Genomic DNA, 14,882 nt, shown 5'->3' on the forward strand with positions numbered 1-14,882 from the left:
CGGTGGGCAAGCAGCTGCCCCGATGCCACTTTATGTGCCCCCCAATGTGGCCTCTTTCTTCCATCCCATCTAGGGTTGCCAGGTTCAGTCCCTGAGACTGATCCTGTATCTTTAGAAGGCAAAGTCAGCCAAGTGCAGGTGTTCTTGCAACCCTGTAATAGGAAAAACCACAAGGTGGAATTCTCCCTTCTCCCTGCACACCTTTTAAAGATACAAAAGACCTCTTGGTTTCCAGGCCCAGCCTCCAAAAGATCTTCTGTATCTTTAAAAGTTGTGCAGGGAGGATTCCACCTTGTGGTTTTTCCCATTACAGGGTTGCAAGAACACCTGCACTTGGCTGACTTTGCCTTCTCCTAAAGATACAGGATCAGTCTCGGGGATTGAACCTGGCAACCCTAATCCCACCAGAGCTCTTGCCGGCCTGGTCTATGGTGCTTCAAGACAACTGGAAGGAGCTGTATTATCTTTAATAAAAGTCCACTATTTTTTTTTTAAAAAACAATCCAGGTTATATGGAAGGCAGTCCATTTCCATTTCATTTCATATGGTACAACAAATTGGTAGGTTCCTGCTGTGCGTGCGCACACCTGCATTTATGTTTAGGTTGTTGTTGTTATGTGCCTTCAAGTCGATTACGACTTATGGCGACCCTATGAATCAGTGTATAGGTATATCACACTAAAGTCAGAAAATAATTACTTTCACTTGCTTTCTAGCAAAACCCTTCTGTTTACCCCATCAAAGCCAGTTGGGGTGATTTCTGAGTAAACCTTCATGGGACTGGGAATTCTCATAGTCTGGGTTATACTTTTCTTCTACTTTTCATGCTATGTAATTTTAATTATTGTGTTTATATCCTAACCATATAACTGAGTTCTCTGGGGCAGTTTACAGACCGTTAAACAACCATCTAAGATACGGTACAGAATTCAAAGCAGGGGCAGCTCACCTGCATCTCCCTAGATGCCGTGGGACTCCAACTCCCATCAGCCCCAGCCACCACACCCGGTGATGTCCAGCAACATCTGGAGAGACCCAGGACAGCCATTCCTGATTTATCTGTCTGTAGCCGAAGACCAGGCTGGTCAGGGTGTGAATTGCTGCCTTCCTCTCTTCTGCATCTCCTAGGCCGGTCTGGCTTTGCCCATTCTCTTTCCTCCAAATCACTGAGACTGTTTCCCGCTTCCAGCCAGCCCCCTTTCACTAACCCCGATCCCTCCTTTTCCAGAGCCTCCTTCTCCTGCCCCTCTAGGCCCTCTTCTCCATGCCCTTATCTAGGATCTTCTCAGATCAGTCAGGCCTGCTCCAATTCTCCCCCAACCACCACCACAAAAGTATCTCAGTGCAGTAGACAACAGCCTTTTCCAGCCCGGTGCCCTCCAGGTGGAGGGTCTCCAGCTCCTGTCAGCCCCATCTGGCACCGAGGTATGGTGGAAGAGCCGATTGCAGTTGTGGTCCAAATCATTTGCAGGGGACCAGGTTGGGGAACACTGTGGAACAGCACTAGACAGCAGCATCCAGAAGCGTACCATTTGCACAGCTCAGTGAACAAAAATTGTGTTTTAATGGTTTTTAAGAATTATTATTTAATATTTTCTTGTTAGAACACCAGTATTTAAGTAAACATATTACAGAGGGAGCAAGAAAACAAAGGCACAGCCGTTACAAGCAGTAGCCGTTCAGCCTGGGCTAGTGTGGATCTCAGAGATAAGGCCGATGCAGTAGCAAATAGCCCCACCCCACTGCTCATCCCCAACCGGCACCTGCCCTCCCCACGCCCCCCACCGCTCTTTCTTTCTTGCCGTTCTCCATTGCACTGAGCTTGGCTGGGTTTCTATACAGGCCCATAGAATCTTCTGTAAGCTTCTTGGAAGCCAATGTGGTCGGCCAACTCGTCGCAATCAGGGTTGAACTCACAAACCTCTCGCTGGGATTCAAGGGGGGACACAACATCGGGGGTGGCGGCAATGACGTTGTAGAACCTGCCAGGGAGCAGCAGACCTTTGTTGAGCCTCTCGGCATTCACATTTTGCTACATTAAAACATTCTTTGTACGCAAAAGGACACCCACATAGACAAAATGTTAACAAGCAGATGCACATTCCGCTCACGTGCATCACAACCTGCACCACCCTGGTGACCTGCAGATGCTGTTGGACTACAACTCCCATCAGTCCCATCCGCTATGCTGCCGGGGGGGGGGGCTGATGGAAGGTGTAGTCCAACAACATTAGGAGGGCACCAGGCTGAAAGTTGCTCTAACAGCAGCACTAACATGGCCAATGTTATGACCCGCGGGATGTCACGGGGGGGGCAGGGTGAGAGATACACGGAAGCCACCCCCTCCCATGACATTAATGTCAGGGGGTGGTGGCCTGTCTTGGGTCAGGAATGAGGCTGACTTGTGAGATGGTCCCCTGCATTGAGGAAGCATCCAAACTAGGAAATGTGGTAGTAATGGGTGACTTCAACTACCCGGACATAGACTGGCTGCATATGTGTTCCAGTCATGACAAAGAAGCAAAGTGTCTAGATATTCTAAATGACTATTCCCTAGATCAGTTGGTCATGGAACCGACCAGAGGGACGGCAACCCTGGACTTAATCCTCAGTGGGGACCGGGACCTGGTGCTAGATGTAAGTGTTGTTGAACCGATTGGGAGCAGTGACCACAGTGCTATTAAATTAAACATACGTGTAACTGGCCAATTGCCAAGAAAATCCAACACGGTCACATTTGACTTCAAAAGAGGAAACTTCACAAAAATGAGGGGATTGGTAAAAAGAAAGCTGAAAAACAAAGTCCAGAGGGTCACATCACTCGAAAATGCTTGGAAGTTGTTTAAAAACACTATATTAGAAGCTCAACTGGAGTGCATACCGCAGATCAGAAAAGGTACCGCCACGGCCAAGAAGATGCCAGCATGGTTAACGAGCAAAGTCAAGGATGCTCTTAGAGGCAAAAAGTCTTCCTTCAGAAAATGGAAGTCTTGTCCGAATGAAGAAAATAAAAAAGAACACAAACTCTGGCAAAAGAAATGCAAGAAGACAATAAGGGATGCTAAAAAAGATTTTGAGGAGCACATTGCTAAGAACATAAAAACCAACAAGAAAAAATTCTATAAATACATTCAAAGCAGGAGACCATCTAGGGAGACAATTGGACCCTTGGATGATAAGGGAGTCAAAGGTGTACTAAAGAACGATAAGGAGATTGCAGAGAAGCTAAATGAATTCTTTGCATCTGTCTTCACAGTAGAAGATATAGGGCAGATCCCTGAACCTGAACTAACATTTGCAGGAAGGGATTCTGAGGAACTAAGACAAATAGTGGTAACGAGAGAGGAAGTTCTAAGCTTAATGGACAATATAAAAACTGACAAATCACCCGGCCCGGATGGCATCCACCCGAGAGTTCTCAAAGAACTCAAAGGTGAAATTGCTGATCTGCTAACTAAAATATGTAACTTGTCCCTTGGGTCCTCCTCCGTGCCTGAGGACTGGAAAGTGGCAAATGTAACGCCAATATTCAAAAAGGGATCCAGAGGGGATCCCAGAAATTACAGGCCAGTTAGCTTAACTTCTGTCTCTGGAAAACTGGTAGAAAGTATAATTAAAGCTAGATTAACTAAGCACATAGAAGAACAAATCTTGCTGAAGCAGAGCCAGCATGGCTTCTGCAAGGGAAAGTCCTGTCTCAGTAACCTATTAGAATTCTTTGGGAGTGTCAACAGGCATATAGATAGAGGTGATACAGTGGACATAGTGTACTTAGACTTTCAAAAAGCGTTTGACAAGGTACCTCACCAAAGGCTTCTGAGGAAGCTTAGCAGTCATGGAATAAGAGGAGAGGTCCTCTTGTGGATAAGGAATTGGTTAAGAAGCAGAAAGCAGAGAGTAGGAATAAACGGACAGTTCTCCCAATGGAGGGCTGTAGAAAGTGGAGTCCCTCAAGGATCGGTATTGGGAGCTGTACTTTTCAACTTGTTCATTAATGACCTAGAATTAGGAGTGAGCAGTGAAGTGGCCAAGTTTGCTGACGACACTAAATTGTTCAGGGTTGTTAAAACAAAAAGGGATTGCGAAGAGCTCCAAAAAGACCTCTCCAAACTGAGTGAATGGGTGGAAAAATGGCAAATGCAATTCAATATAAACAAGTGTAAAATTATGCATATTGGAGCAAAAAATCTTAATTTCACATATACGCTCATGGGGTCTGAACTGGCGGTGACCGACCAGGAGAGAGACCTCGGGGTTGTAGTGGACAGCACGATGAAAATGTCGACCCAGTGTGCGGCAGCTGTGAAAAAGGCAAATTCCATGCTAGCGATAATTAGGAAAGGTATTGAAAATAAAACAGCCGATATCATAATGCCGTTGTATAAATCTATGGTGCGGCCGCATTTGGAATACTGTGTACAGTTCTGGTCGCCTCATCTCAAAAAGAATATTATAGAGTTGGAAAAGGTTCAGAAGAGGGCAACCAGAATGATCAAGGGGATGGAGCGACTCCCTAACGAGGAAAGGTTGCAGCATTTGGGGCTTTTTAGTTTAGAGAAAAGGCAGGTCAGAGGAGACATGATAGAAGTGTATAAAATTATGCATGGCATTGAGAAAGTGGATAGAGAAAAGTTCTTCTCCCTCTCTCATAATACTAGAACTCGTGGACATTCAAAGAAGCTGAATGTTGGAAGATTCAGGACAGACAAAAGGAAGTACTTCTTTACTCAGCGCATAGTTAAACTATGGAATTTGCTCCCACAAGATGCAGTAATGGCCACCAGCTTGGATGGCTTTAAAAGAAGATTTGACAAATTCATGGAGGACAGGGCTATCAATGGCTACTAGCTGTGATGGCTGTGCTCTGCCACCCTAGTCAGAGGCAGCATGCTTCTGAAAACCAGTTGCAGGAAGCCTCAGGAGGGGAGAGTGTTCTTGCACTCGGGTCCTGCTTGCGGGCTTCCCCCAGGCACCTGGTTGGCCACTGTGAGAACAGGATGCTGGACTAGATGGGCCACTGGCCTGATCCAGCAGGCTCTTCTTATGTTCTTATGTTCTTATTCAATCCCATGTTCTCAAGATCCCTTTGGGGTGGGAGAATCTGGCAACTTGGGTTGATCTCATTTTCTCATGTTTCCAATTCTAGGGTCAGTCTTCCACAATTCTATATCAGTTTGAGTAGTTTAAAATTTTTTTTTTTTAAAAAATAACAGTCCTCATGAAAATTCAGTATCTAGGTACAAATTTCTCCTGCTATATACATTTTTGTAGGCAATTTTGCCTAATACACACTCATTTTTGCAAAACAATCCCCTAATATAATACATCTTTGTGTGCTGTTTTCACAAATATCTGCATTTGTAGGAGCACCCGTCGCCCTAGTATATGCATTTCCATAGACATGACTTGGCAGTGCCAAATTTGGAGAAGTGTGAATGTCAAAAGAGGGCACCTTTTGGTTCAAGTACTGCTTCAGAAAACGCCGCTCAGGTAGATTTACTTTTAAATGCAACCTGAATTGAATTGCTCCCCCATTCCTAGATTGGGGGGGGCAGATTTTGCATTAATTGCAACGCTATCCTTACTCCCAGAGGAGTGAATGAGAACTATCATATCAGAGAAAGCACAAGGGCGGGGTGGGTGGGAACGGACTGTTGGGGATGGAGCTAAATCTACCCCTTGCCCCCTCCCATGTTCCCTCCCCCACCACTGAGAACGAAGCCTCCCTCTTCTGGGTCACACACTAGACTGACTGTTTCAAACTACATTTGCTGCATCTGGATAATCCTTACAACAGAGAGAGAAGGGACTTCTTCACAGGACACTGTGCCTAGATTATCTCGGACTCTCCTGGGTCCAACTACTCTCCAGGAAGCCCCCTCAAAGCCACAAGGGAGCCCCCCCCCATTGTCTACCTCATGATCAGCTAATTATTTGTCTTTACCTGTTATAGCTCCTTCTGTGCCTCTTCACTACTTCAGCACTGTCACGCCTGGAGACAAAAGCTACAAGAGGAAAAATAATGTGTTTAACAGAACTACCTTGCCCCTCTAGGAAGATTCTTCCACAGTGACCTCGATTCCCTGCCCTCAGCACAGTAGGGCTCATTGCACATGAGCAAAAACTGGGATCCTGAGTCTGCTTTCATTTTGAAAGGTAAGAAGCATGATTCTAGTCCTCAATGTTGAACTGAAAAGAGAGAGGCCCATGCCTTAAGAAGCACCAGTGGTCCATCTAGCTCAGTATTGTCTACACTGACTGGCAGCAGCTATCCAGGATTTTACACAGACCCCCCCCTCCCCCGAGCAATAAATAGAGATGCACTTGGGACCTTCTTCATGTGCTCCACCACACAGCTACAACTCTTTCATCTGCCCTCTGTCCTCCCTCCATCATCCTCTCACAGGCCTCTCAAATTTTCCAGGTTTGCAAAGCTGGCTCACTTCTGGAGATCTGATGATCTTTTAAGCAAGAAAGCAATCAAAATGGAGACAACTGACCTTCAGAGCTGGGTGAGTCATTGGCACTGTTGGAGTGAGCGGAGTCATCTGAAAACAAGAAAGATCAAGGGATATGAGCAAAACGCCACTTGCCCCTAGGCCAAACGAGGCATCAGGGTACAGTTTTAATGTCTGAAATTCCAGTGTGCAGCTTGGGGCTGGGAACAGGATCCAATTTTCCAAGAACCGAATCTTTATGCTTTAATTTGGATTCCTGCATTGAGCAGGGGGTTGGACTCAATGGCTTTATAGGCCCCTTCCAACTCTACGATTCTATATTTCTATGAATCTTGACTTTATTGATTCAACCATGTTGCTAGTCCTCATGACTGGGAACATAAGCTTGAAATCGTGGAGGTAATGACTGCTGAAACGTCAGTTGAGCGGAGGGTCAGGATTGGTATTAATCACTGGCATTTGGGGGTGGAGAATGAGAGGGGTGGGAATCAATTCTGAAGGTGAACAGAAAACTAATCTGAAGTGGTAGCTGGGTTGTGAAAGTTTAAAAAAAAGCTTTCTGCTGTAATCTCAAGCTTTGATTCCTTATTCAACTATTCAGCTTTGCTCACATCTAGATGACAAAAGGGAAGGACTGGCCTTTGATGAGACCCACATCCCCATCAGAAGCCCCGAGAGAACCATAGCCCAGAAATAGGACACGTTGCCCGCTTACCTGCATGGCAAAGGCAGAGTGTAAGCACCGCCAAGAAGCTCACCAAAATTAGCGTGTTCATGTTGACCGGTGCTGCTTGCTACGTGAAGAGATCTTCTCTGTCGATCCGAAGATGCTTTCCTCCTCTATGGCTTGTTGCAATTCCCCTCCTGATTTATACTGCTCTGAGAGCCCCTGACTTGGCAGGAGGAACAGCCCACAGGATCTCCTCCCCCTTGCTGGGGAGGGGCAGGATGCGAGATCTATTTTGGAGCCCATCTGCTGGGGAGGAAGCCTGCCAAATCCAAATGGTAATTGTGGTTTGGGGGGCAAGTGCATCGTCTGGAGGGGAACATATGCTCATTATTCTGCAAGGGAGGGGCAGAGGATGGATGGATAGATGCGACTGTCCAACTGGAGAACCGGGATGCATTCGCTGTAATATGTATGTTGGGTTGGGACATCAGGAGTTGGGGTGTTTTCTGGCCTAAGGCCCAGGAAGAAAGGAAACTTCCAGATTTGATGGATGTCCCGTTGACTGATTTGGGTTTCAAATCAGAGCAGGCTGGGAAGCCAAGGTTTGACGTGTTGGTGAGATTCAAGGTGCAGAGAAGCCCCTTGTCAGATATCACGTTGGCCATAAATTCACCACCTGTTTTATTTCTCAATAGCATAGTGGCTCAGAGACCATGCTGTGAACCAAGGAAGTCCCTAGTTCAAATCGCGCCCCTGCTGTAAACTCACTGGCAGTTCTTAAACTGCAGTGAAGCCAGCCTCCTGCTTCAGCTGCTGGTTTTATAAATATTGTTATGAGCATGGGGGTTGGGATGGATGATCCCTGTGAGTCCCCTTCCAATCTCTGATTTGGAGACTTGCACCTGGGGCTAAAGTAACTCGCTCTGCTGGTCAGATGAGTCTCTCCTTTGTTAAACAAATAGAGTGGCCAGGTAGGGTGATGGGATTATCGGTTGCCCAGCAACTGGTGAATGGGCCAGGAAGACCTTTTCGTAATTGAAACTCTTCAGGAGAGCTTCCCCCCCCTTCCTGGAGCCCAGGAGAGGCTTGTAGTTTTAGTGTGTCTGGAGAAAGGCTGGTGACTGCAGGCTGGCAGAGAGACTGGCTCTCTGCACCATGGCATTTGGGGTGCCTCCTGCAACCCAGAAGGAAAAGCTGGATATTGGACTGCTGATGCCTTGAACCCCTCCATCCTAAGCTCAGGTTGGAATGTGTGTAAATAAACAAACCATATTTCATAAAGACACCACAGTCTCCGCTGACCTTCTTCCCAAAGGAAACCAAACCCTGGATGAGAGCAGGGACCCCGGAAATCTCACCGCTCGGAGATTGGGGGAGACGCGCAACAATATAATAGATGGAAGCATAACAAGCCTTTTAGGTTGAGACCTATCCCAGTCTGGGTCTGTGTTAGAATTGCTTAATAAGTTTTTAAATAATGCTTTTAACCCTTTTTAAAAGTTGTTTTTTTATGTTTTTAACGCTGTTTTGTTTTAATGTATTTTAAGATCTCTTTTTATGATGTTTAAAAGTGTTTTTAGCACTTTGTTTGCTGCCCTGGGCTCCTGCTGGATACAAATTAAATAATAAAAGAATAAATACATTTGGAATAGAGCTTGTGGATTTCGTTGAGCTCCTCTGAGCACTGCCCATGAGATGGTCTTTTTAGACAAACTGCTCTCACTCTCTCAACCTCTGCTTCTTCATTTGCAAAATAAGTAACAACCCGCCTTACAGGGTTGTTGCAAGGAAGAAATGACCAAAGACAGTTTGTTGGGGAGCTAAAATGGAACCCTTTTGTGGAACTTCTTTTAGTAGGATTTTATTCTTCTTTTTATTTCTTAATTATGTACATGGCACTTTACAAAGACCAGGAACAACAGGTCCCTGCCCCAAGAAACATGCAATCTAAAACAAACGCTTGGAAATGGCCCTCAGAGGAAGGAGTGAAATGGAGGCAGCAGAAGAATATGCGGCTATTTCAACTGCACCACTTTGCTGTAGTTACAATAAGAGTTAGGGACTGGAGGGGGCAGGAGAGGGATGATGATCCAAAAGCTTCCCAGAAAAGGTGAGTTTTAAGGAGCGGCTAAAAAAGGAAAGGAGAGTTGTTGCACAGAGGTGCTCTAGGTGGCAGTTCCAGGTGTAAGGGGCAGTGAGGGGCAATGGTCATAGCTGCTTGAGGACACAGGAGACTTTCAGATGGGCTGAGAGTGGTGGAGATGGACGAGCAAAGGTTGCAAGAATGGACATGTTGGAAATTAAACCCAGAAAGATAAGGAGGTTTCGAAGTTGAGGACAAGCAGCTCATATAGGATGTGTCAGGAAGCCAGCGGGGGGAATTAAGGAGGTGAGTTGCACCCTTAGAGTGACCAGGGAGGCAAACAGCAGAGTGGCAGCAGAGCACGGGAAGGATGCGAAGGGATGAAGGTGAGGCAACAGAAGACCAGGGAGAAGATGGCAATGTTGTCACTGTTCAGTTTAGTTACATTTATAGATTGCCTCTCATGAGGCATCCCAAAGTGATTTACAATATTTATAAAAGTTACATATATAAAAATAATTTTAAAAAACAATACCCCCCCACAGTGCCCCATTTGAAGCTACCCTCAAAGAAAGGAGAGGTGGCCCCAGGCCAAGAGCAACTGGCAGCAAGGGCCGGGGAGGGAGATGGCCACCAAGCATATAATTTCCCGCAGACTGCAGAGACTGTCCTGCTGTTGCGCTTTCCTCTCTCTGCGGATGTGTTGAGGGCCAAAGAGAAACCCAAAGGTTTAATTTTGCCTCGTTCTCTCCACTCATCCGGTCACATCAGGCCACAATACTGAGCCCCAAAGCCCCAAGACAGCCTCCTGATCTGGGGAGAGGAATCACATACAGCATTTTGCCCTAGTTTGCCCGGGATGCAAATGGCTAGCAGACGCTTGCAAGGAAACGCATGCCAAGAAAGCAGTCCAGCTCTCTCCAGTGCCACGTTGGGCGTAAGGGCTGTGGACTGTGGAGGGCCACCCCTTGAGGCTTCAGAATACTGACAACATCACAGAGCACTCCATGGGAAGGGCTGCAGCTTAGGGGTAGGACATCTGCTCTGCATGCAGAAGGTCCCCAGTTTAGTCCTCTGACGGAAGAGAGCCACGGCCAATCTGTACAGACCACACTGTGCCAGGGGGACCAGTGGGCTGAGTCGGTAGAAGGCAACTGCTTATATTCCACCATAAGCCTTACAAGAGTCCCCTATTATCCCCTCAGTTCAAACAGGGATGCCTGTGAGGCCAAGAGGCGGCAGACTTGCCACGAACCACCTGCCTTCTCACCCAAGAGAGGCAAGAAACGCGTCCCGCCTGAGCTCCAACATTTTACAGATGGCAATAGGGACGTGCAATGCTTGTGATGTACCCGCATTCTCAGGTCAAGGATTACTGCTTGAGGCCGCCCTATTCTTTACCTTAAAGATATTCTGGAAAACCAAATTATTCATCTGTTATCGACAGTTGAAAAGGAGCTTGTGAAATGGCCCCCGAGTGCTCTTGTGTGAACGTTCACGTGCAGATGCACAGGGACCAGGCCTGCTGAACTTCAGAAAGTTGGCTGCCTCGTGCCTCTTCATGCCCCACGCACGCCTTTATGAAGAATCTCTTCAGTCTAGATCAGTGGTTCTCAAACTTTTTTGGTTTGCGGCACACTGTAAAACATATAAAAATTTTCTGGCGCACATTGTACAAAATTAAAAATATATTAATATATTTTAAACTATGAATAAAATAAACTATAGAAAACTATTACTTACCCTATACAAATGGGTTTCTTCTCATTTTTAAAATATAATTTCATAATATTTGAGGCACACCAAGCCACCTCTTAGGGCGCATCAGTGTGCCTGGGTTTGAGAATCACTGGTCTAAATATTCACAATTTGACTCCCCTCCCCCCCCATATGTCATCAGAACTTAGGATCGAGTATTGATCGAGTATTGACAGGGCCCTCGTCTGCATCTGGCCCTTCCTCCTCACCTCCTCTACAGGTGAGTCCCGCGGACAGGACCTTAGATTTCAACCACTCTACTAGTACTCTCGAGAGCTCCCTCAATGGTGATGAGATTGTGGTGTCCCGCTTCTTTGCCACATTACCCCCCCAGGACCAATTAGATATCTTGCTGAGACTTGAACGCCTTAAGGATCACTTATTAAGCATTTTCAGAGAGGGAAAACCAACGGTGGATCCGTGTACATCTGAGACTGACTCTAACTCTAATTACTTCCCTGAGGTTGGAGTGGCAGATCGGGTTCCGAACCTCCAGCCACCTCTCCAAACCCTCCCTGGTCTCTTGAACATTTTATGGACTTCAGGGGCGCCTTTTGCCACGCCCGCCTTACCTTTTTCCGATAATTTGGGCAATTTGAATTCCCTTCCCCCACATGGTCCCCATGCCATTCCTGCCTCACTCCCCGCCCGCCCCACCCCTGAGGTGATCCACTGACAACCTATAGCTTGCTCTCCCGACCTACCTCGTCTCTGCCCTCCTCCCCAGCCCCCCTGCCCAATCTTGAAAGTTTTAATGCTCCGCTTAACCTTCTATCATGGAATATTGCTGGCTGGGCCTCCAAGCGCAACCTGCCGGATGTGTTATCCTTCCTGGCTAATTTCGATGTGATTTTTTTACAGGAAACCTGGGCAATCGATACAATTATCCTTGATGGCTTCTCTTCTATTGATCTCCCAGCCACCTCCCCCAGGGGCAAAGGCAGACCTAGGGCTGGCCTTGCTATCCTTTTTGCAACTTCCCTGGCCGTTTCACTATCCAAGCTTCCCTCTTGTGGCAATATGGCTATGGCCGCCTTGCTATAATCCAGTGCCCTATCCCTCCTTTTGATTAATGTTTATATCACCCCCTTTTCGGCCAGGAGGGATGTCTCTTCGGCCGGGGAGACCTTGGAGAGCTATATTCTTGATATTGAGTCCCGCCATCCCCACATACCTCTTATCATTATGGGCGATTTCAACGCTAGGATAGGCCCCAACAACTCCAGCCTTTTTTCTTCCAATCTTTGGGAAGCCATAGATCTTACTAACATAATGTCCCCCCACGATTGGTCATCTAAAGACCAAAAGGTGAATTATGGTGGCACTCGCCTGCTGCTCTTGGCGGGCTGTTTTAACTTGACGATTTTGAATGGATACCACAGGTTTGACAGCCGCGCTGAATTCACCTTCATCTCGGGGCGGGGCAGTGTGTGGTCGATTACATTTTGGTATCTTCCTTTTTACTCAACTTTATTGCCTCTTTTGCAGTGCGTAATAGATTGGACAGCGACCATCTCCCATTAATGTTGTCACTCTCACCTCCGGAGTCTGTCCATCTAAAACCCAACATCATCTATACCCATAATTCCTTCTCCCCTAGACATAGGAGGATTAAATGGTCTTTAGAATGCCTTTCTTGGTCCCGAACATTATGTTTCTGGTCCAAGATAGCATTCGCCGATCCTGCGCCGGGATATCTCAATGCCATGCAGATTGACCGCTTCAGCAGTTCTTAGGCCAAAGTGGTTCAGCACAAACTTTCTTCTCTCGGCCTCTCTACGGAGTTTTTAACCACACTCAATTTTGGCACTGCCAAAATGACCATTAACAGGCGCCTAAAGGACATAGATCTTCAGCGTGACATAGCCAATACTGCTAAAACCTGTTCCCCCCTCCACTCTGGATTGAGGTTCTTTTCCCCCCTTCCTGCCCTGTATCTTGAATTTTTAGATCTGCCGTGCTATAGATTAGTTTTTACCAGGGCTAGATTTAACTGCTTAGCATCAGCAATTCTTGAAGGCCGCTTTCGGGGCATCCCACATGCTAATCGCCTTTGCCCCTGCCGACTTAATGAAATTGAATCTTTGTTTCATGTTCTTTTTATTTGTTCTCTTTACTCCACTGAACGCATCAAGTTCCTAAATCCCTTGATCGTGAATTCGCTTGGAGGTACAACCTTGGACAAACTGAAGTTCCTTTTATCCGGCACAGATAAATCAATATCGCTTGGGGTTGCCAAATTTCTCCATGCGGCCCAATTTTTACACAGTAAATACATTTCTAGTATTTCGTGTTGATTTTCTTGTGCTAGATGTACCTACTTGTTGATCCTTTTTTATCTTGCCTGTTTTAATTTTCTTATTTGTATAACGGCAATAAACTGTGATAGCACTCACCCCACTTGTGATTCCCTGCAGCTAGTATTCAGGAGCATGCTGCCTTCAACAGCAGAGGTAGCACATAGCCTTATCCTGTGAATGACATATTTTGAATCCATCACTACATCCTGTCTCTAGCCCAGATTGCAAGAAGTTAGGCACGGCCTATGAAAACGGTTTGCACTGTATTGCCTCCGGGCCCCGAACTACATCAGCTTCCCAGCGTCTTCTGCTACCAAAAGGTATCAGCCACTTTTTGAAGACCAGAATTCCATTGCAAATGGAGCAGCATGCAGTGGCTAAGAGCAGTTATGTCCTTGATTAGAGTTTCCAGCAAGCCACTACCTGTAACACGGCAGGAAGGTGAAATTAACGACATAAACGGCAGGCTCTCAAAGCACTTTTCCCCTAAGTAGGCCTATGTGTGGGCCCTAATATTGCAGAAGTGTAGGGAAAAGATAAATGCAACACACATTTCCTCAGTCTCAGATTTCATTTAAATAAACAGAAATCAAGCTTCTACACCTTATGCCTAGAACTGATGCCTGACTTTCAAAAAAGATAAGTTAATCTTCTAGACCTTATGGCTAGAATAGATGCTTGAAAAGTGCTGGCTAAAATATCAGAAGTCAGGGAGATGACTGATTATAGTCTGCAGTCGCTGAGGGGTTGGGGATCTACTGCCCTTCTCCATCCCCTGACTTGCAAATGAATATTGCACAAAATAGGGAAAATATATTAAAGTTTGCGTAATGCACACGTGTCACAAAATTCAGCTTTCCTTGGTGTCGAGTATGCCTGGTTGGGATGCAGAATTCTAGCATTAGTGAAGAGCCACCAGCTCTGCCTATAAACACAGCATGAGATGAAATGCCAGTCAGCAATAAACCCATTGCCCTACAGCTTTGGTTTTTGGTCATTGCCGGTCTCCAAGTTTGTGGTGGCCTTCAGGAAAGCTTCTTTTCAGTGCTCCGCACATCTGACGTACAAGTTCCTGAGTTCTCAGTTGCTCCCCAGGTTCTGGAACTGCAAGCGGAAAAGCTGAGGCTAACTTGAGGCAGCCAAGACCTCTCCCAGACATCCCACGCTGGCCACTGTTGACCACAGGGAACGTGGCGTGAGCCAACCACCAAGCACAGCTTGGCATCCCACTCTATATTTACAATGTAATCAAGGAACCCGTGTTTACACAACAAAAATATGGGTAACCGGGTCAATTTACATCCAAACACAAACATTATCTCTAATTGGGAGCAGATGTACTGTAGACACACACCCTCCATTTCTAGATTCACTGTGGCGCTGCAAGGCACTTCTGTGTTTCAGAAATGCTTTCAGTAGTGATGCCTTGCTGAGAAATCCCTGATCATCTGCCACAGAAGTCCAGCCTGTTGCATTATACTGTGGGTCCTATTTAGCACACACATCCCATTCAAATGGGTCTGACTTTTAGCCCGTCTAAGCAGAGAGACCCCTCCTTCCAAAAAGAACTGGCACGATCACATAGCTAGAGACTGCAGAAGGCTGGCAACTAA

The 14,882-nt window shown here is 46.4% G+C and overlaps 1 protein-coding gene across 1 annotated transcript; it reads right to left on the reverse strand.

Annotated features, from left to right (window-relative positions):
- Nucleotides 1-1,796: 1,796 nt before the first annotated feature.
- On the reverse strand, nucleotides 1,797-7,267 carry BGLAP (bone gamma-carboxyglutamate protein). Its single transcript, XM_061606401.1, has 4 exons — nucleotides 7,174-7,267; nucleotides 6,501-6,548; nucleotides 5,945-6,005; nucleotides 1,797-1,982 (listed from the first exon to the last, which is right to left on the reverse strand). The coding sequence occupies exons 1-4, from the start codon at nucleotides 7,232-7,234 to the stop codon at nucleotides 1,835-1,837; spliced, it is 318 nt and encodes a 105-aa protein (XP_061462385.1). The 5' UTR covers nucleotides 7,235-7,267; the 3' UTR covers nucleotides 1,797-1,834.
- Between the last annotated feature and the right edge of the window lie 7,615 nt (nucleotides 7,268-14,882).

This window comes from Rhineura floridana, chromosome 22 (assembly GCF_030035675.1).
Source record: "Rhineura floridana isolate rRhiFlo1 chromosome 22, rRhiFlo1.hap2, whole genome shotgun sequence".
Lineage (NCBI taxonomy): Eukaryota > Metazoa > Chordata > Lepidosauria > Squamata > Rhineuridae > Rhineura > Rhineura floridana.